The 24,435-nt window shown below is 34.7% G+C and overlaps 1 protein-coding gene across 2 annotated transcripts; it reads right to left on the reverse strand.

The window, feature by feature from the left end:
• Nucleotides 1–631: 631 nt before the first annotated feature.
• Nucleotides 632–24,164, reverse strand: LOC124372262 (arrestin domain-containing protein 3-like; the record flags this gene model as incomplete). Of its 2 annotated transcripts, none has more annotated exon segments than XM_046830639.1 (3): nt 632–1,083; nt 7,232–7,285; nt 23,430–24,164. In XM_046830639.1, a coding segment is annotated over 1 exon segment (510 nt), but the record flags the coding sequence as incomplete, so codon positions are not given.
• Between the last annotated feature and the right edge of the window lie 271 nt (nt 24,165–24,435).

Below are 24,435 nucleotides of genomic sequence, written 5' to 3' on the forward strand. Positions count from 1 at the left end.
GAAATGTCAATTTTGTGGTTATGGAGAGAGCATTTTCGGGCAATGATTTTTACGATTGTAAAATCAGTTTGTTTCAATACGAGTGTGTCGAACATTCAAAAATTGTTTTCTTGGAATGGTTCTAGTTCAATTTTACTGTTTTAGGTAGTATAGTAGGTAATAGGTGTAGTAGGTAATATAGAAAATTGAACAACAGAGAGTCATGTTGAAGTGCCTTCAGGGAGCTCAACTTGCTAACTCTACCCAGCTTGTATATTTTAGAGACTTCATTTTACTGTCGATTTCAGTGTATATTGATGCAGGGCAGTGATATACACAAATACGAGAGAAGACCTCGGGGGCGCTTTCGAGCCCGACAGCATAGAACAGCAGCATTTGAACGCCTCCCTTCTCAAGCTGGGATCAAATTCATTAACAATCTCCCTGAAACACTAAATTAGGAAACAAATCCAAAAATTTAAAACCCAATTAAAACACTACCTGGTGTCTTGTGCTTTTTACTCAGTTGGCGAGTTTATGGAGCACACTTGGGATTGATATTCGCGGCGGTGTTGCAATCCTGGGGGTTGATCCCACGAATTATGAGTTTTGTTTTTTTGTATGTGTATGAATGTGTGCCTGCGTGCAACTGTATGGAAAGTCGAGTGAATGGATTTAGTTTTTAAGATAAATACCGTAAAAAATTGGTATTATTAACTATTGCAATACAATGTAATATATATTGTCAACGCAATAAAATATATTCTATTCTATTCTATAGAAGAGGCTGTAATTCGCTTCAAGGGTATAAATACTCAGGAAGGCTGCATTTCACCATTACTGAAGAGAACATTGATCAGATCTGCAATTCAAAATTGTCCAAAAGGACAGACAATGCATTTAATTAATGATTTAAGCTTCCCTAGGGATTTGATCTGCAGTAATGCAGATCTGCAACATTGCATGACTTTTTAAAAGGTTTCTCCATGGGTACCTCACAATTTTACAAATGAGCAATTTGAGTATAGACTCAAGTACTTATAACAGAATTCAAGGCATACAAAGGCATCCGTGACTTACAGGCAAAAGTTTGAGCATCAAAATCTGGAAAAGAAAAAAACAATTAAAAGCTAATAAACTTGTTTATATTACTACCTACAAAAATATTAATAATGACTTATTTAATCAATACTATGAAATCACCATACATAACCAAAAATATAACCAAGTTTACAGTAGCAGTGTTGCAAACGAGTAAGATAAGTTAAAAATTAACAAAAAAATTTATTTGGTAGTCAACCAAGGTTCTGTGTTGTTACCACTAATTTTCTAGGTCCTGCTAGACTAAGCCACCTTGCACAAGATTATAAAACTAAAGGGACCAGATGGGTCGCCTGAATGAATGAACCACATGACTCAACTTCATCTGTAATTTTTGATAAATGTACCACAATATTGGTAACCTCACATTTGACAGAATAACCAACTGATCAGAAACCACACAGCCACACAGCTATGGCAGTCATATTGTTCCACATACGGAAATTGGTACGTTCGGATTAAATATTTTAAAGTAAATACAATATTTACAACAAATTCACTTAAGTCTGACAGGACTTGACTCCTGAAGTCTGAAGGGAACCAAAAATAATCGGCAACGGAGAACGAAGAAGCTCAAAATGAAACCCCCTGCATCGTTTCGACATCAGAGACACTCCAACTACAAAAAGTAGTGCAATCTAGGTGAAGAGGTATTCTCATTGTCTCATCAGGTGCACAACTTAGTGCACTACTATGACGATCCCAAAACATGGTGGAGCAACTGATACAATGTGTAGAACTAATAAAAATACATTTTTGAACAGCAATTAATGCAATACAAAATTGCCGCATGGAAACTGTCCGCCGAAAATAACTCTGGCTGCCTAGTGCCAAGCCCCGAGGTTTTTCACTGCCCACATCGGATTAAGAGCTACTTATTTGTGATTATACAAAAAAGATATTCTGAAAAAGTAATTTAAATCTTAAATATCCACAATGTTTTGTTTTATTCCCACTGTCCTTGCCTCTCCTTTCATGCTTTCACACTGTCAGCAACTTAAACAATATAAACAGATTAAGTATTAGACAGCAACCAAATATCTTGTTTCCTGACACTTAAACTTCAATAAATCTTGTATCGGAGTAAATGGATAAAAGAAAATAGAGTCAAAACTGATTTCTTCCACACCCGTTCTGTGTTTTCAGGGGTTTATGTCGATGAAGGCTAACCACATTGTTTATCACTTTCAATCGAATCGCACCCATTTTAAAAAAGGTCGAACCACAACCACAAATTCATGGAAGCTCATTTTTTATCTCATAACAGTAGCTGCTGTAGATAAAAAGTTATCGTTGACTGTCGGATACTTTCTGGACAGTCCTTGTAAATCCAGCCCATACTGATGAGATACAAATATACAGACTGAAATCAAAACTATAGAACTGTACAATACACTCAAACAATGCTTTTTCTGCATTAGAATTCAAAATCATCTGATGTAACAGAAGCTTAAACATGAACTTCATTCATATACCATCAATAACGCAACAGACTACTGTACTAAAATAATTATTCATTCTAAACATTTTTTAAAACATTCAATTAGATTAAAAATCTATTTATTTGAACACTTTCTTCAAAGACACTTCCGTTACAAAGCAAGCCTAGGCATAGTTTTCCTTACTGACTAGGAACAGCATTGATATCACAGACCTTCTAATATTTATATATACAATTGCAAAAGAGCAAGTAGTTCAGTATAAACATTATCTTGTCTATTATAAAAGTAGGATATAAAATACCATAAATGCAAAAAGTTATCTAATCTAATATTGGTTATAACAGATTAACATTATTTAATCTTATAAGGTTAATACAGTGGAACCTGGCTAATTCGAACTTCTATAATTCGAAATCTTCTTTAATTCGAATATTTATATTGGTCCCTAGCATTTTCTATATAAGTAATGCAAAAATATCGTGGTTAATTCGAAGTTTATTTTGGATAATTCGAACTTTTTATTCGAACCCGCGAAAAGACGCTGCACTCTTTCTAATAGCAAGGCCATTGGACACAGATCTAGCCACCCTCCCGCCCGGCCGGCCGGCTCGGCCCTATCCTTCCGCGCATATTGTTTTGTAGACGTGACTTTTCCAGCCTATGGACCAGGGGATCATAAAAAATCTAAAACAGTTTTACAGACGTTTATTGGTTGAGTACATACTGACTAAAGATAGCGACGCCGTAAAAATCAAGTTAGACATTCTTCAAGCCTCTCGCTTGGGACAAAGTAATGCCCGAAACGATCAAGCCTCTCGCATGTGCAAGAAAGCTTGGGACAAAGTAACGCCCGAAACGATCAAACATTGCTTTAAAAAAGCTGGTTTTGTAAAAAAGGAGGACGACGGCGTAAAAGCCAACAACATTATAGCGGAAGCGGTACCTTCAGTTGACGGCTGGGAGGACATCATTACTGACCCTGCCATCTGGTTTGAAGATTTTGTCAACGTGGATGAAGATGTTGCAGTATGTGGTGAGATAACAGACGCGGAGATCATCACTTAAGTGCTCAATAATAAAAAAGATGGCGACATGGCATCGGGTGACGAAGACGGCGAGTCATCAGTTGGGGCGGAAATAAACGTTCCGAGTGCGGCCGAAGCAGCGCATCACATCATGGAACTTAGACGTATTTTTGAAAGTAAAAATGACGTGAGTCTATTTTCAATTCATTGAATATGGCAGAATCTTTTGTCACTTCCGAAAGACTTAACTTTAGAAAACAAGTGTGAAGATTTCCGACTTCTTTCGAAAAAATTAAATAATATTATACTTTATAATGTTCCTTATCACCATTCAACTTATTTTCTTTTATTCAAAAACAAATAATGCAATTGTGTATTTTTTTAGGTAATTCATGATTCAATTTTGCACTGTTTTACCATACTTTGCTTGGTAGAAATGCACAGAAAAACATACATTTACAACCATTCATGTTATTTTCAATAAAGGTTTTCAGCAAAGATGTGAAGTGCCATTATTTTAAGCCTTTAATTCTTAACTTTTTTAATTCGAATTTTTGGATAATTCGAATTTTTTTATTGGTCCCTTGAGATTCGAATTATCCAAGTTCCACTGTATATAAAATTATAAAAGCACATAAAATATAATATGTTTAGTGTACACTGACAGGAATCTTAATCAACCCAGTCACAATAAAATTAAATATAAATCTGTTTAGTGAATTTTAAGGGCCAGTTTCTTATATATTAAAACCTTTTACTGCTGACATGCGAATTTGTACATGCTGGTATTTTAGTATTTTTTTCTGAACAATGGGTGTTGTTGTTTATACTTTTAGTCAGCTGTGTTCTACTATGTTGTAGTAATTAATGTTGTGATTCCTGATTTTATTTATGGTTTTGTTATTTAATTAAAAATAAATACAAAATTTTAAGTTGTATTAATAATTTTTTAACGTATTTCTATCTACAAAGGTAGAAAAATAAATTTGTATACAATTACTTCATTACAAAAAAACACAAATTCACCTATTACTCATTACAAATAAAATTATACAAGACAACTACATTTTACTCAAATTGAGGATTTATTTTTAGCATGACACCTGGTCTATAACATGGCACTTTACACATCACAAAAACGGGTTTGTCAGTAAAAGGGTTTGTACATGGACTCATTTACAGCATTTTAGTTAAATTTACTCCTTGAGTATAATTTAGTAAAAAGCTATTTCAAAACATATGATAGGAAAGCATGCATAATTTATTGGGACTGGTTTGAAGAATATATACAGGGTGAGTTTTTTAAAGTGATCCAATAGCTAACTTTTTAATTACATGACAGCAATTATATGGCGCCTAACTTTAAAATCTTTTATGGAACACCCTGTATTTTATGTTGTTTTTAGATTCTACTCTACAAAATAAGACATTTTTGCTTCTGAAAGTTTTTTTATATCTCTAATGGTTCAGGAGCTACGTGGACTGAAAGTTTTCACCATCAGTTCGAAAAAATCCGAAAACTTCCAGTCCACGTAGCTCCTGAACCATTAGAGATATAGAAAAACTTTCAGAAGCAAAAATGTCTTATTTTGTAGAGTAGAATCTAAAAACAACATAAAATACAGGGTGTTCCATAAAAGATTTTAAAGTTGGGCGCCATATTGGAAAAAATTATGAAAACTTCCAGTCCACGTAGCTCCTGAACCATTAGAGATATGGAAAAACTCTCAAGTACAAAAAGGTTTTATTTTTTAGAGTAGAATCTAAAAACAACATAAAATACAGGGTGTTCCATAAAAGATTTTAAAGTTGGGCGCCATATTGGAAAATGGCGGCCATCTTCAAAAAATTTGAAAGTGTATTCCTGAGTGAAACTTAAAATTGAGCAAGTTCCAAATTTAAAGTGTGGTGCTAAGTCATGTAATTAAAAAGTTAGCTATTGGATCACTTTAAAAAACTCACCCTGTATATATATATATATATATATATATATATATATATATATATATATATATATATATATATTACACTGACAAATATTACATGACATTAAAATTAACGTAAAATATTGCTGGGTTTTCTCGTTAAATCACTCATTCAAGTAATCATTCAAGTAAAAAGTAATACTTTGATTAAACACATCAGTTTTATCTATACTGCACTAACTATCAGAAATATCACAAAAACTTTTGATTCAAAATTCACTTACCAAAAATTACTTCAGTATGATAAATTTATTCAACAACATTATTAAAGTAACTGGGGAAATTATAAAAATACAATTTAAATACTGACACCACAATAGTGTGTGTATTGTTGATAAAAATGGCTGAAGAAACATCTTGTACAGTAAATTGAATTGTAAAATACCAATATTTCCAAATAGTATGATTGTTTGTATTCTAATATATTTTCTATCAAATTTCTATCAAAACACTAAACAAAAGGTTGTTGTTTTATATAAAAAGTTAATATTGGTTGCAATTATTTACAAAAGTATATTATGCTTTCATATAAAAATACAATTTTTACAAAAAGTGACTTTTTTATACTGTTAAATTGAAACAGTACTTACTTATAAAAATACACCTTATATTCCCATTGCAACATTTGGTTTTAAGTTCCTATAAAATTATTCGATTAGTAAAGATGTCATAAACAAAATATGACAATGCGAGTTTTATTGATTACCAAAGACTAGATTAACTATGACACTGATTATAGGCTAATATGTATATGATGAAGAAACAAATTCCCACACCAGTGGTCAGTTCAAATCGAACGGGCATATTTTGATACTGCAATATACGAGTTCTGTTCAAAAAGTATCAGGACTGAAATAATTATGAATGAACGGTTTGACTTAGGTACTCCTGTGATGCCACATAAAATCCAGTGCAGTTTTTATTGCTTAAACCGTGATTTAAATTTGTACAACTGCAGAAAATGTTCTGTTGCATTTAGGTGAATTTCCTCAACACATTGAAACTTGAGAACTTTTAGTGAACGTTCAACTTTTGAGAACAAAAAAGTCGCAAGTAGAAATACTGGGTGAGTTAAATAGTATTTATATTTAAGTTTAGCCAAAAATATTGAACAAGTCATACTATTATTATGACAGCTGGCAGATTCTGCATTAATACATTAATTTTGTTACCTTTTTCAACTAATAGTCTCTCCGTGTCTTATAGTCCACAAAATTGTATAGTATCCATAACTGACTTTTGTTCCACAGAGATAAATTTATAAAGAATAATGTCTTATCAATAAAATAAACTGCCAATATTACATCCGTTTTACTGTGACTTTGCCAAGCCTCTTGTAAGTTTTCATTCATCTAGAGCTCTTGCATACTACTTATAGAATTTTGACTAAAAAATAGTATTAACTTTTCGTAGAGTCCTTACAAGTTTTAGATAATATTAGAACAACATCAAAACAGAAAGAACATGCTGATGTGCACTAAAATAAAACATTTCTGTTAATCGTTAAATCAAAACTAATTAACATAGATTCACAAAATTAGGTAAATAGCTCAGGAAAGAACTAAGTTGAAAGTTGATGCTCACTAGAGATAAAAACACAATCTTTATACTTCTTGAACAAACCTCATAGAATCAGCATTTCAAGTACTCTAACTTATAGGAAATCTTTCATTCCAGTATGCACTTAATTACATATTACAGAAATCAAGGCATCCAAAGGCATCCGTGATTTAAGGAGCAACAGTTTGAGCATCTGAAAAAGAAAAAAATCAATTAAAAGATAATAAATTACCTACAAAAACATTATAAGTATTTTATTTTATCAGTACTGTGAAATCGCTATAATAATATAGCAATATACACACTAAGGTAACAGTAACAGTGTTGCAAACGATTAAGACAAGTGAGAAAATAAAAAAATAGTTCACTTGTGAGTCAACCAAGGTTCTGTGTTGTCACCACTAATTTTCTAGGTCCTGCTAGACTAAGCCATCATGCACAAGATTATACAAGTTGAGGGACCAGATGGGTCACCTGAATGAATGAACCACACGACTCAACTTCATCTGTAATTTTTGATAAATGTACCACAATATTGGTAAGCTCACATTATTTGACAGAATAACCAACTGATCAGAAACCACACAGCTATGGTGGTTATATTGTTCCACATACAGAAATTGGTACTTTTTGACTAAACAGAGGCTACCTATTCAGAGTATGCTGTGACTGGTAAGGTTAGGCGAATTTACTATGAATATTTTAGAATGTGTTTGTTCTCTCGACTTTAGTTATCAATATTAGGGAAGTTATGGTCGGTGGCATGCGGTGAGGGTCATTTGTATGTGATGATAGCGTGTATACGGTCTGTCAATCATTTATGATTGGACCTTTAAGAGCTTTTATATTTTACTGATCCGTACTGTTTTGAGGGACAGTTTTATTTAATTGCCATCAGCATTGCTCAAGGAAATCCCTTTCACGTGGAAAGCCCAAAATAATTTTTACTTGGAGCGTTTCCTTCATATTGATCTTAAAGAGAAGAACAAACGAAGACTTGAAATAAATAACGGGCTAAGTGCCAAAAAATTACGAAATGGTTTTTTTTTTTTTTTGAATATGTTTCTGAATGTAAAGCCCTACATACCTATATAACGGGGTAAGTGCCAAATGCATTGGAAGTAGTTTTAAAAAAATCCGATAGACTGCGCCATGGGCTATGTGCCCACCCGCCTAACCTATATGACGGGCTAAGTGCCACTTCCAGTTTTAGTCAGCTTGCTGTTGTTTATTTACAAGGGCTAAAGTGAACTGTTTGAGGTTATGTTAGTGTTTTTCTATTGTAATAATTTAGTTGATCATTATAACTGTTACTATGGAGAACGTATTTGAAGAACATCATGTTCAAAAAGAAAAACAGGAAGAAAGGAGAAGGTACAATCCAGCAGGAGATGAAATTACGAAGAAGTAAAGGATTGGCATACATAACTAAGAGGAAACAAATTGTTAGTGCTAAGGAAGAACCTAGTACTAGGGTAAGTGTTTTTTTAATTGATTAATAGTTATTAAGGATAATAATATCATCGCTGTCGTGTATCAAAACTTTTTAAATCAAAAGGCATGGGTTTTCAATACCATAGGAAATACGAAATGAACACAGGTTAGACATAGTTAAGAAATTTTTGAAGGCTTGAAATATAGGGCTAAGTGGCTGACACTCAGTAATGTCAGCTACTAACATAGGTTTTATTTTACAGGCAATTTGCAAATGTAAGAACGAGTGTAAGACGATCAGTTCTGATTGGAAGTTGAAGCTCTTTACTGATTTTTACAACTTGGAGGATAATGTCAAACAAAACAACCTTCTCATGGGACTTCTAATTCTCATACCAGTAAAAAGAAGGCGACATGGTAACTACACAAATGAGAAGGACAGTAGAAGGCAATGCACTATTTGCTTTACTCTACCAAATGAAGGAGGTGGTGTGTTCAGTGTTTGTAAACAAACTTTTTTGGATACATTCTCCATAAACAAGAGGCGAGTTGAAAACATTAGTGAGTGCGAAAAAAATTGGGCATGACCTCATACACTGAAAAAAGAGGTAATAAATTGAAAACAAGGAAATTCTCTCAAGAACATGAAAATGCTTGTTGTTGGACACATAAACACTTTCCCACGTGAATGAGAGCCATTACACAAGGAATAAAAGTTCGAGGAAATATCTTAGCCAAGATCTAAGCATAAATAGAATGTATCTTGCATTCAAAGAACTCCACACTGACTCTCCGATAACTTATCGTTACTATTTTAGTACTTTCAAGAAACATTTCCCAGACTTATCCTTCCGTCTTCCAAGAACAGACACATGTGATATTTTGAAAGCCCAGAGACAGGGCAGCCCTGGAAACAGAGAGTTACAATTTAAAATTGAAAATCATCATAGGAAAGCTGCAAAAGCTTTATCTGTAATGAAAGACGATTTAACCAACTCAAAAGATTCTAATCATAGATCTTGCACTGTATCTATGGATCTTCAGCAGGTGCTGTCACTGCCATGTTTAACACACAACAAAATGTATTATTCACGACAGTTATCCTGCTATAATTTATGTATTCATGTGGGTGGTGACTCCAATACAGGAAATATGTTTTTATGGAATGAGTCAATAACAGGCAGAGGAAGTTAACGTAATTGCTTCTTGTTTTTTGAGGTCCTTAAATAATGGAATAACCAACAAAAAGGTTCTCAATGTGTGGAGTGATAATTGTTTTGGACAAAACAAGAACAAAATGTTATTGTTTCTTGTGGTACTATCTTATCTCTACAGAACAGTTTCATGAAATAATTAATCAAAAGTTCTTGGTACCGGGGCACTCTTTTTATGAGCTGTGACAGGGACTTTGCGCTCATTGAAAAAAGGAAGCGTGTGAAAAATGCGAAACACCAATGGATTTGGTTAGTTTGATAGCGAATGCAAACAGGCAAAACCCATATACAGTCACACTAATGGCTCCATGAAGATTTCTTTGACTTTAAATCCGCTTGCTGAAAACACACTTTGGATACTAAAAAGTTAGAAATATCCAAGGTACACTGGATTCAAGTATCTAAAGGCAACGTGAAAGTAAAAAACAAGGAGGACATTGAATGAAATGGAAGCATGGAAAGAATGTAATGTACTGAAGAAGAAAAATGTGGAAATGGGACAAATTAAGGACCAAGCTTTTCAACTTGAGTTGTAAAGAACAGATTAACCAGAAGATAAGAAAAAAGATTTGCGTCAATTATTACCATTTCTTAAAAATGAAAGCAAGATATTCTATGAAGAAATTTTGCAAATGTAATCAATGGCACATAGCCCATTAAATAGGTTTATGACATGGCACATAGCCCATTAAATAGGTTTATGACTTGGCACTTAGCCCATGTTTACACTTTTGTATTTTTTAACTCTTAAATGATTCTAGATACATTGTCTGATTTTTAGGTATATTGTGTATCTTGTACCCATGTAACTATAAATAAAATTATAATCCTCAATACTGTACGTAGTTATTTTACCCAACAGACCAACTTGATTATCTCAAAACTTTGTTTTTGGCACTTAGCCCGTTATTTATTTCAAGTCTTCAAACATATTCTACAATATTTATAGCAAACTTGATCAATTATAACAGCCTCAACGTGCTCTGAATGTGTGGTCTGCATTTAATCAGAAAGTACAGAGAATTCACATAGTTGTCTTAGTGATCATTACTCCTAGTCGAAAAATGAGACACAAACTTTGTGATCTGAGGTGGCCACAATTCATTGAAAGTAACATAATTTAGTTTTGAATGGCAACTGTTTTACATGCAGCAATATCATCTTGTAAAATGTATTAAACAAGACATTGACGGAAAAAAATTTAGTCCTAAAAATAGTGACAAATTTAATAAAATAATGTGTTTACCGTTACGTTATGGTACTCTGCTAAAAATGGCTTGTCTGAATGCTTTATTAACCCTTTGCGTGCCATGGCGACGATATATCGTCGCCAAAAACCCTTGTGAAAAGTGCCTTGATAGATCGTCGCCGACTACCTGTGCGAAAAGTGCCAGGCGACGATCCGTCGTCGCCGTCTGTTATCGTAATTTTTAACGCTTTATTTTTCATGAATTCTTTTCACAACCAATATTGTTTTATTTGTTAACTATCATGCAATAGATAAATAATATTTCACATAGTACTTTATATTAGTGAAGATAAAAAAAACACAGAATAATAGAAGCAACAACAGCTGGCGGTGATCAGCCGGGGCATCATTGGCGCGTAAACAACTCGCTACATATAGCAGTCTGTTCGGTCACATGGTTGTGTTTACATCGTTTTGAGATTAGGATCTCTAAAATGCTTTGTTAAATTGATATCTTTGTAAGTTTTAGTAGTTATTGTGACTGTTTTTTCATGTGTTATTAATAATAGACATTCAGAAATGGATCGTGATCACTTAACTGTAAGTGAAGTTGACAGACAACTACTGAGTGATTTGTCAGGTAGTGATAACGATTCAAACTTTTCATTGTCCGATATTTTTGATGACACTGATGAAGACCCTACTTACACACCAGTACAAGACACCCAACCGAGATTTGTGAGTCGTAATTCCCTGACCATAGGCTCTCAATGTGACAGTGATACTTTAGTTCAACTTTGTGTGTGTGTGTGTGTGTGTGTGTGTAGTGTACATATTTTTTTGGAAAATATGAAGACTATACAGGGTGAATTTAAGTTAGTGTCGAAAAATTTTTTGGGTGATACTACTCAGTATTATAGACCAAAATATGAAAATAAAAAATCCCTATCCCATCTATCTTTTAACTACGACCAATTTCGCTATTTTGTTAAAAAATCATGTTTTGTTTCAATAAAACTCAATTTCCTCCATTATTTTTAATGTTTTTTTTTAATTCTGAATCCATTTTTGAAATCTACACAAAATTTTACATGGGAAAAATGGAGAAAAACTGTCTTGAAAATAAGTTTGATACAAACAAATTGCTAATAAATCAAATTCTTAAGTTTTCGGCAAAAACATTAAAAAGATATTAGACCCGAGGAATTAAATGAAATTAATTCTGAAGAGAGGCCAATACCACAAAAAACTTGCCCATTTTGTGGGCTTTAAAATGACATAATGCAGCGTTACTTTTATTTTCATCTTATACTGGTTATTAAAGAATCAGTATTGGAAAACAAGGTCTATCACGGTGCCAAATAACCAGTCAAAATCGTGTTTAATTCAATAATAAATCAAATATACGATAAACACATAAAGAACAGTTACAAAAAAGAATAATCATAAAAAGTAAGTAATCTACAAATTGCTTTCAAATTGCCCGCCTCGATTGTCATATCTCATCAGTTTTTACTCCTGACTATCTCATCTCTACAATCACAAGTATGAAGGAATACCCCATGTTTCAGGTTTTATTTTGTCTTTCAGCTGACTTTACCTCTATCCACTTAAAAATAGTTATTTGAGTCGTAGCTATCATGGATTTCACATCGAGAGAGTATGCAGAGATGCATTTTGTGTATGGTTTTTGTGGCGGGAATGCTCTGGCTGCTCAGAGAGAATACCACGCTCGGTACCCAGATCGTAGAGTTCCTAGTGATAAAGTTTTTACGAGGCTACATCAGCGTTTGTTGGAGAGAGGAACAGTTCACAGGCAGCGTAATGAGGTAGGTCCTGTTCTTCGAGATGTTGGCTTAAATGAACGAGTTCTAGATTTAGTTCAAGAAAATCCTGAGGTCAGCAGCCGACAACTTGCCAGAGAAGTTGGTGTTTCTCAGAGTAAAGTGTTAGGAATCTTACACGAAAATAACTTCCACCCCTATCACTTTACAAAGGTTCAAGCGTTAGAACCAAATGACTTTGGTCCAAGAGTAGAGTTCTGTCGCTGGCTGCTCAATAGTGATATTGAACAATATCATTTTTTGAGAAACATTTTGTACACCGATGAGTCTACCTTCACTAGGGCTGGTGTTTTTAACACGCATAACATGCACCATTGGGCCGAACAAAAATCCCAGGGCTTCAAGAGAAAGTTCCTTTCAAAGACGTTTTCATCTCAACGTATGGGCAGGAGTCATCGGAAACCAACTTGTGGGTCCCCACATTTTTCAAGGAACCTTAAATAGTGAAGTTTACTTGGACTTTTTACAGCATACTCTTAGATTACTTAGACGTGAAACGGTCCTTGGATGCGCAGTGGACAGATGTCGCTGCGCGCGCATGCGCGGCCCGGCCCGCTCACCGAGCAGCGCTGTCAGTCAGTTCTTTCTGCTCTACGAGTGAAGTGTCTATTAGCGTGACTAAAAACATACGTATCAGTTGTTACAATGGACAACGCAGGTGCTTCGGTTTCTAAAGCTGTAAAAAAAAACCTGTTATTCACAGTCAAGCACGCGAAATAATATACAATGTTTACAATTATATGCATAAACAGTACCCCGGAATGTCAGGAAAACAGCTCAGACTAAAAGTGGCAGATGCTTGTGGGAAATCATCAAGTACCGTGTATAGAGTTTTTAAAAGAAAGTGAAAATTCCCCGGGAGAGAAACAAAGAAATTCACCACTCCCCATAAAAGAAGACCAAGAAAAAAGGAAAAGAGTGATTTCGATGATTTTAATAAATGCTTGCTAAGAAGAGTGATAAACGAGTTTCACGTAACAGAAGAGGAAAGGCCAACATTCAAGGGTATTTTAAGGGCAATGAAAGAAAGAATACAATATCAAGGGAGTATATATAGTTTAAGAAAAATTATTCTGGACCTAGGTTTCAAGTGGAAGAGGGCAGAAAATAATCGGAAACTCCTCGTAGAAAAGTCAGATATTCGGAATATGAGGTTAAATTATTTGAGGAAAATTCAAGAGTTTCGTGAAGCAGGGCATAACATTGTATATATGGATGAAACTTATTTTCACAGCTCTTCTGCGGTCTCCAAGACTTGGACAGAAAGTGAAACCAAAGGTTTAAAGAACCCAATAAGTAAAGGGAAACGGGTGATTGTTCTCCATGCTGGTAGTGAAGATGGGTTCGTCCCTAATGCCTTGGTAATGTTTGAATCTGGAAAGAAGACAGATGATTATCACCAAGATATGAATTTTAAAAATTATAAGAAATGGGTAGAAGACAAACTTGTTCCAAACCTAAAGAAGAACAGTGTTCTAGTTATTGATAACGCGCCCTACCATAATGTACAGTTAAATCCAGCACCAACATCGTCTAGTTTAAAAAAAGATATGATCAAATGGTTAACTGAGAAAAATATTACTCACAACTCAGCTATGTTAAAACCTGAACTGTACAACTTAATAAAAATTAACAAGCCATCATTTAAAAGTTTTTAAAATAGATCATATATTAAAAGAAGCAGGCCATCATGTTTTAAGGTTACCCCCATACCATCCCGACCTCAACCCAATAGAATTGATATGGGCCATGGTAAAAGAGTATATAAAAAAGAAAAATATTAAATTCTCTACAAAAAGCGTTATGGAAATAGCAAAAGAAAAGTTTGATTCCATTACTCAAGATGAATGGAAAACCCGCTGCGAACACGTGAAAAAGGTGGAAGAAGAATATTTACGTCATGAAAGGATCATCGATGATATCACGGAGAGATTTATTATTAACTTGGGGGAAGACAGTGAAAGTGAGGGCAGTGTCAGTGATAGCGAAGGAAGTGATGCCGATTGCTCCGGCCGTTTCGAAGAACAAATCACTGATGACGACTGCATGGCTGGGATTACTCCTTTAGTGGATGATTAAGGTAAGCCTAGTGTATACAACACAGAAATAATTTATTCATAAGTTTTTATTATTCATTACATATTTATTCATCGTAATATTTTATTTTGTTAACCAGCAATATCTTGGAGTCGTGTAATTTTAAGGGAGTACAATGCCTAGACACGCGCATCAGCCCAATGTCTGCAGTAGTGCTAGTAGCTGCCGGCCGCACCTGCCGGCCGCACCTGCCGGCCGCACTGCCGTTCCGCTCCTCTTACCCACCCTGCCCCACCCTTCTCCTCAAACTCCACACCCCTCCATGCGCGCGAACCGTTTCACGTCTGAGTAATCTACCTGTACCTTGCCCAGGTCCACAACTTCTAGATGGACTTGATATGGACCACAATCAGAGGGACAACATAGTTTTCCAACAGGACGGTGCTCCTCCTCATTTCAGCAATGAAGTGCGTCAGTGGTTAACGGACAATTACCCGACATGGATAGGTCGCGCTGGAACTGTAGCTTGGCCGGCCAAATCTCCTGACCTATCTCCTATGGACTTCTTTGTTTGGGGGACTATGAAACAGGAAGTTTACTCGACCACTGTAAACTCTGAGGAAGACTTAAGAAACCGGATTGAGTTAGCTGCCCAAATAGTGCGTAACAAGTTATCTTTGAACGTGACGGTTAGGGCCATGTGGAAGCGTGCGAGAGCCTGCATTAGAAACGGAGGCAGGCAATTTGAAAGCAATTTGTAGATTACTTACTTTTATGATTATTCTTTTTTGTAACTGTTCTTTATGTGTTTATCCTATGTTTGATTTATTATTGAATCAAACACAATATTGACTGGTTATTTGGCACCGTGATATTTTAAGTAGACCTTGTTTTCCAATACTGATTCTTTAATAACCAGTATAAGATGAAAATAAAAGTAACGTTTGCATTATGTCATTTTAAAGCCCACAAAATGGGCAAGTTTTTTTGTGGTATTGGCCTCTCTTCAGAATTAATTTCATTTAATTCCTTTGGTCTAATATCTTTTTAATGTTTTTGCCGAAAACTTAAGAATTTGATTTATTAGCAATTTGTTTGTATCAAACTTATTTTCAAGACAGTTTTTCTCCATTATTCCCATGTAAAAATTTTGTGTAGATTTCAAAAATTGATTCAGAATTAAAAAAACATTAAAAATAATGGAGGAAAATTGAGTTTTATTGCAACAAAACATGATTTTTTAACAAAAGAGCGAAATTGGTCGTAGTTAAAAGATAGATGGGATAGGGATTTTTTATTTCCATATTTTGGTCTATAATACTGAGTAGTATCACCCAAAAATTTTTTCGACACTAACTTAAATTCACCCTGTATATTGGATATTGGACTTTAGAATCAACGGATAAATGTACGTAATGCGCTAATTATTTTTGTTTTAGTGTTGTGTTACCGGTACTGAAAAAATAATTTTTTTATTATGTACATAATTTCAAACATTGTTATGTAACTATAGTAATTATATAAAAAAGTTAACCATTATTTTTTTCACATTAACAATGTTATAAAAAATATTTAAAAGATTGTTCCCATGGTAAAATTGTTTCTTATTAATTTGTCAAAAAAAAAAAACTAAAAAAAAATAAATATTGCTTCATACATTTTTTTGGTTTTGACATGCCAAAACTAATATTATTTTCTGTTGTTTCATTTGTTTTGTAACATTTTATTGTAATACAATTTATTACAAACATTTTGATACCTGTTTCATAAAAAATAGTATGAAAAAATATATTCTTTTTCCTGAAGCCTGGTAATACTTCTTATTATTCCCTGGCATTTTTCGCATATGACTTGCAATATAGTTGCTAGTGCATTTCTTTTGTACTAAATTTTTTGCCTTGTGGCATTCAAAGGGTTAAGATATTAGATTGGTAGTGGCTGAAATCATAGCTTTGATGAACAATTTTGGTATCCTGAATAGCCTACCTGAGTAATGTAAATTGCATATGGGCCGTTCTAATTTGTTTTAAGTATACAGCCATACAAGGACCTTTATTATTGACTGTACACTTAAAAGGTATGCCTAGTCTTAAAGAAAAAAAAAAAACATAAATAATCTAAATTTGACTTTACAAGGTGTTTTATAGGACAGACTGATTGAACAAACAAAATGATTTTAAGAAGGCCAAGTCGGTCTTTAATAAATTCCTAAGTATATTAAGTTCATTGTGTTTTACTGTATTCCTAGTTTATCTGATTAATTGGAACTAGAAATAATTCATATAAAAGAGGTTTTTTAATAATCTTTGAAAACTGTTGGAACCAAAGAGATGGGTTTGTAGTTATGAAATCCCTTTCTATCGCCTCGCTTGTGCAAAGAATTACATTTGTATATTTTGTTAGAAGTACACCTGGGTCAGGTGACCCTTTTGACACTATTAATACGAGGCTGACTAACATTAATTTTTTTCAGAACTTTATAAAATTAGACCTTATACCATATATTCTGGGTGACCCAGTGGAAAAATCTAATTCCTAGACTGCACAATTTTCCTTTAAAATAATTTCAAGCCTCTTTTTCAAACTGGAGAGGTTTTTGACTAGACCTTGAAGTCCACTTTTGGACCAAAGCACACATATTTTCCACCAACTACAAGTCGGTGATAATGTGCAGATGAAAAAAGTGTTACAATTAAACTACATGCCATAAAATATTTCTTTAAATTTGTGAAAAAAAAGATGGCTGACTGACTACAGTCAAAGTGAAGTGGCTCCCAGTTAAAAGTGTTCATAAGTGTGTATTTCAACAACAAATATTTACTCACCTGTGCAGCAATTTACCTGGAAATACTGTAAGTCCATTTCACAATAAAACTTAAAGAAAACTAATCAATTCAAGAAATATCATGACAAGAAATAATAAGCTGTAACTCAATGAACATACCTGCAATCAAATCTCAAGCATTTTAAAGAACTACAGTCTGATGAAATCGTATTAAAAAGGCTTATTCACACTACAAAGTATTTTCAATGAAGTTTACATTTATGTAACCAAGAAACTTTACTAGAATTACTGAATAAATTCAAAACCATATGGTGACAACTGGAAACAGTGCTGATAGTGCTGACAGCGTCACATTCCACACCTGAACCTACTGACACAGCGGTGTACACAGCCGTCAGCAATCAACAGCCTTGATTCTAACCTTGACTCTCTTAAAACAATCTGACGACTTGTTCCCTACTTACTAACTAATTTGACATTGTTATATAGTTTTCATTAATATATAAATCATCACTCTGACAATCTCCCTATACAAGAGCACTAATATTATCCTTGACAATCTGTGGAATTTTTTTGATTTAAACTTTGAAAATCAGCCAAACTCTCAAGAAAAAAAAAAAAAAAAAAAAAAAAAAAAAAAAAAAAAAACTGAAAATTTTAATCATTTTAACCTTACTACTATTTGACCATATACATGTATATATGTGTATGTGTTAATATATTTCACAAACACAAACAGTCTGTAGAGACTGTGGAATTTAAAATGCCAATATATCCTTGTGGAATTTGTACAATAGGGGTCAGATATAAAGGAATATTTTGTAATGGCAATTGTAAAAACATGGTTACCATGCAGACTGTGTCAACCTATCAAGTAAGGAATTGAAAGATCTCTCAAAAAAAAAGACTCTACAAACTGGATGTGCAAGAAATGCAGCTCCTCACAGATATGTAGTCCGAAAACGCAACTCCCTGTACAAATGGGAAATAAATAGCTCTAACTCTTCAATCCAAGAACTTGAACAAAGTATTATGGAACTTAACCCCAGAAAATACTGAAGACAACTTACTTGCAGCTGCTAAAAAATTGGTTCTGCATTGTTAGACGAGAACAATTTTTTAAAATCACAAAATACCAAACTAAGTAGTAAGCTGACCAACATGGAGGCCAAAATTGAAGAATTAGAAAAACTGTGAAGAAAAATATATGTTTGCCATGGAAAAACTTCAAGAAAAAAATGCTGAACTGGAATCACAAGGAATCAGGGATAAAGAAAATCTTCTCAAAGTGCAAAGTATTTTTTGAAGACCATGACAGAAAGCAAGCAGAACTTCTCCAATAAATATGAATTAAAAATAAATGAACTCGATAAGGAAATTATAAATTTGAAAAGAAAACTCTCAAATAGGCAAAACTTAAGTTATAAAGAGGAAAAGTTGATGAAAAACGCTGAATCCCAAACAGAACATAACACCAACTCAATAAATTCGACCCTTCCTCTCTTTTCCACAGAAATAGGACCTCTAAGGAAAAATCAGAATTTATTTGAAGAAAAACTCAAAATTTTGGAAGCAGAGGTGAAAAATCTGGCAGACAAGGAGGACAAAACATTAGTAAAAAACAGTGGGAAAACAAAGAATTCTACACCTTGCCGTACCCCTCTTAAAAAACCTTTTGGGGGAACAAATAATGCTAAGAAAATCCAAAACAAATTTAGTATTTCCTTACAAGTTCAAAAAAAATGAAAACCTCAAAAACCCAACCCCCACAATCTATACAACCATGTATGATACCAGCATATCTACTCAACAGAGCTCGGAAACCAATAAGGTATCCATGCCTTTGATCTCTAATAACACTAATAAGAATAGACAAACTTCCCCCTACTTCTGCTAAAACTCCGAGACAAAAATGAAAGCATAGAAGAATTTTTTAATAAAAATCTAGCCAGTAAAATCACATCTAACCAAAATCAGCCTGGGAAAACCCGTCAAGATCCAACAATAAAAACTCTCGACTAATGCAACAACAGGGAGAATCAGACAAACTCCGTCAAAAAAACTGCACAACCAAAGTCAAACTCCAACCTGAAGAACTGTCCAATACTACCGAATATGACCAATTATGACAGTGAACTCCAGCAACATATGCAGGATCACCTTTGTTATCACCAAATAAACTTGTTAATGTCCATCCAAACTCTCATTTTTTAGAAGAGAATCATCAAAAAAAGAAAAGATACAAAACAAAAATATTCTGGAACAAAATATTAGTGTAGCACAGCAGAGAGATCCAGGATCATCACACAAAAATATTTTTAAAAAATCCATCAAGTCTCCTCATTCTGCATTCAAAACACACACAAGAAAATTTCAAATAAAATTAATAGACTTCAACATCTAAGTTCAAAAAATTAAGCCAAACGTACTAATTCTGACAGAGCATGGTCTTAAACGAGACCAAATAGAAAACACCGTAATCACAGGATACTATCCTCAAGGCCCACTTCTGTAGAACAGAACATAGGAAAGGTGGGGTTGCTATCTATGTTGACAAAAACCTTGTGAGGCATACAGAAGAACTTATTGTTGTCCAGTTCTGCAGAGAGATTACGCTTGAGGCTGCTCTGATCAAAATCAGGCTTAAACAATCAGTTATCCACATTCTTGGTACATACAGATCTCCTAACGGAGATTTTGATTTAGCGCTAGAAACAGTGTCTAATATAATCACTAGTACAAGAATAGACTACTATCCTCTGGTCATAATGGGGGACATTAAACGTTGACATTTTAAATCCTGACAGAAGAAGTACTTTATTAGATGAGACTCTGGCCTCTCATAACAGCAAGAGGGTACAACTTCCAGCGACCAAGAATTACCCCAACTACACAATCCTCTATCGACTGGATTTGTTCTAATATTGACACTGAGAAGCTTGACACAAAGGTTATCCATGCTGGCATCTCAGACCATACTGCCCAAAGCTGTGAGGTCAACTTCGCAGTAATACAGGATAATCCACTCAGAATGAGTCGCTGCCTCAGAAGAAAAAAATCTTTCAAGAGCTCAAATGCATACTTGGGGAAGAGAACTGGTCAAAACATTTCTGCAAACTGAAGATGCTGACGAAGCTTTTGAAAGATTGAGCTCTACTCTCTACGACTTGCCATGGATGCAGCATGCCCTCCAGAGGAAATTTAAAAACACGCCATAAACTAAAACCTAAATATTTTGCTGACCAAGAAGCCAATAGACTAAAGGACAGATACCTGATAGCCCTTAGTAAATATGAAATGACAGGATCTATTGATGACAAGGAAGAGTCAATAAGATGTAAAAAAAAAACTATGACCTACGACTGAAACTCCTCAGAAAACAAGCGGCATCAGACCACATTGCCCGTGCCGACAATAAATCCAAGGCTATGTGGGAAGTTATAAACACACAACATGGTCCCAAGAAAGGAAAGTCAGTGAACGAAATAAAGCTAGAAGTTAATGGAAAAATCATTGACAACTCTGTAGAAGTAGCAGACCATCTAAACTCTCACTTTTTACACATAGCTGAAAAAACGTTAGAAAAAAAAAATAATGGAATAATAAGAACTTTTTTACCACCTGTAACAGCCAACACTTCAACAGCTCATAAACCTTCGAGAAACAAATGAAAATGAAGTCAGAACAATCATTAACAAACCTCAAATCAAAAAAACTCATCAGGTTTAGATGAGATTTCTTCAAAAATACTCAAATTTTGCCCTGAAGAACTTGCACTGCCCCTCGTCGACATATTCAATAAGTCTTTCAGAAGTGGTAAAGTTCCTTCAAGCTCTAAAACTATCAAAAGTGTATCCAAAAATATAAAAAATGGAAGCTACTTAGATCCCAGTAAATTATAGACCTATCTCTCTTGTATCCACTTTCTCAAAAACTGTGCGAAAGAATTGTTCTCAGAAGGCTACTGGACCACTGCGAAAAACATAATCTACTGACAAACTGTCAAACATGGCTTTACTAAAGGCAGGGTTCTACCACCACTGCTATAATAAAAATGGTAGAGTCCTCTTATAGATAGTATTGAAGAAGGGAATTTAACTACTGGAATTTTCCTAGACTTTAGTAAAGCGTTTGTTGACTGTCTTAGCCATGATCTCATCATCCGGAAACTGGAAAACTTAGGAGTAGCAGGAACAGCTAAAAATTGGTTCCAAAGTTACCTTGGAGGACGAAAACAACTGGTTGAGCTAAGCAAAACAGAAAATTGGAATATCCAATTATGTAAGATCTAGTCTCCTACCTGTAAACCGAGGTGTCCCCCAAGGATCTGTTCTTGGACCAGTACTCTTCATCCTTTTCACTAACGACTTACCTCAATACATTGGTGATGCATGCTTAACCTTGATGTATGCTGACGACACAACCTTGATGTTTAGTGAAACCTCAACTGAAAATATGGCAATCACATCCTACCTATCCCTCAACATGACCTATCAGTACTGTCATAACAATGACTTAGCAGTAAACACTACCAAAACTGCCCAAATAGCTTTTGGAAGGAGAATCTGAATGTGTGCCATGTATACCAGATGTGTTGCAATGAAATGACGAAGTCAAGTTTTTGGGCATAACTCTGGATAAAAACTTATCCTGGACTTCTCATGTAGACAAACTCTGTGGGAAGCCAAGTTCCAGCCTCTATGCAATTAAAAACATCAAAGCTTCTACTGATGAAACAACTACAAGAGCTGCTTATTTCGCTTTGTTTGAGGCTCACATAAGATATGGTTTAGTAGCATGGGTAGGTAACATCAGCTGGTCAGATTCAAAGGGTTCTCAAAAAACAAAAAACCGCAGTCAGAAACACTTGCAGGACTGCAACCCACCAAAACAGCTGTAGAGAAGCCTTTAGAACCCATAAAGATCCTCACTATCGTATCACTATACATTCAAGAAAACTGTGATGCACGCAGTAAGAAAGGGCCTACCAAAGCGGGGTGAAGTTCATCAGTACAACCTCAGAGACACTACTTTGTATGACCCTTCCAGCCCACCGACTGTCACAGTTCGAAAAGAAGCCTACATACATCGGGAGGAAGCTTCACAACCACCTGCCATCAGAGCTGAGAGACAAAGGAGAGAATGAACTCAAACCAGCACTACACAAATGGCTTGCTGACCGCCCCTTCTACTCCATAGAAGAATTTTTTCAAAGAGTATTTGGATCATTTAAATTTTACAATGTAACCTTTTATATCATTACAAAACTTTATATTTTGTAAAAAAAACACTTGTAGTGTTTACTATGACGCTAATTCTGTTCTCAATGAGCATGTTAATAAAGAATTTTTGTCTATTGTCTATTGTCTATTGTCTATTGTCTATTGTGTAGAAGAGATGTAGTTAGAGGTAGGGTGTGATTTCTTTCTCGTAATATGTTAGCCAAAACACTATGTACCCCACTTTCACAACTTTTTATACTATGTAAATTCACTCCATTAATTTTCTCCAATTATCAAACTATCTAACATGCTTTTCCTAACAGAGTACAATCTATAAATCAGAATTTCATCATTTGATACTTCCAGATAATTTAATTACAAATAGCTGAGACATCAATATTAATGAAATTGACAGATTCACTTTATGATCTATTTAATATAACACCACATGATTGAACATTTAAAAGACAAACTTTAAACACAAAATTAAGCAGAAAAAATGGAATGATTTTTTAAAAATTTAAGTTTACGGTTGGCCTTTGATATTTTCAATGTGTATTGTTTGGTCTCTCAGTAATTTTTGCAAACCAATATATATATATGAAAACTCACCAGTAATAAGTCCTTATTGGGTCCATGCCGCCCTGATTGGGGTGGGTGAGTCATGGGCATGATTGGTTTTGGCAACAAGGGAGTGAGATAGCTGGAGGAAAATTCTGCTGAAGGATTTGAGGTAGATTGTGCCACATACATTTGAGGATTGAAAGGAGGCATTTGGAAAGGATCAGATGAGTTCTGTGTCATTCGGCATCGAGGGATTGAAAGGTTGTTGTGCCATCATGTACAGAAGGGTTGAAAGGTTGTTGTGCCATCGGTGTAGAAGGATTGAATGATTGTGGTGCTGTCGGCATAACATAGTTGTATGGCTGTTGTGCTGTCGGCATAGAAGGATTGAATGGCTGTTGTGCTGTCTGCATAGGATTGAATGGCTGTTGTGCTGTAGGCATAGAAGGATTGAGTGGCTGTTGTGCTGTCGGCATGGAAGGATTGAATGGCTGTTGTGCGTTCGGCATGGAAGGATTGAATGGCTGTGGTGCTGTCGGCACAGAAGGATTGAATGGCTGTTGTTGCTGTCGGCATAGAAGGATTGAATGGCTGTTGTGTTGTTGGCATGGAAGGATTGAAGGGTGGTTGTGTCATAGGCATAGTGGCTTTGTGAGACTGTTGTAATGGTTCGGAGGAATCTACAGGAGGTGCTTCTCCATTCTTGTACACTGGCACAGTGCCCAGAAACAAAGGCACTTCTTGGGTCAGATTAACATGGCAGCTACCTGTTTCTGCTTTCACCTGACACAAGCCACATTACAGTTAATAGCTAATATTAAAGTTCACAGCTAATAAGAATTGATTGAGATATTTTACTAATTATACACCAGTATATAAATTTCAATTATTCATATATACTACGCAGGGGCTGTTTTGAAAAGTAAAACTCCATGATTTTGCGAAGTTAAAAAAAAAAAAACAGTAAATTAACTAAGTGTTCAGAACATTGTTTTCCTCTCCAAAATTTAATAATGGACTTAAACAGTATATCTTCACTTGTATGCTGTGAAAA

The sequence above is a fragment of the Homalodisca vitripennis genome, unplaced genomic scaffold, assembly GCF_021130785.1.
Source record: "Homalodisca vitripennis isolate AUS2020 unplaced genomic scaffold, UT_GWSS_2.1 ScUCBcl_2781;HRSCAF=7868, whole genome shotgun sequence".
Classification (NCBI taxonomy): Eukaryota; Metazoa; Arthropoda; class Insecta; order Hemiptera; family Cicadellidae; genus Homalodisca; species Homalodisca vitripennis.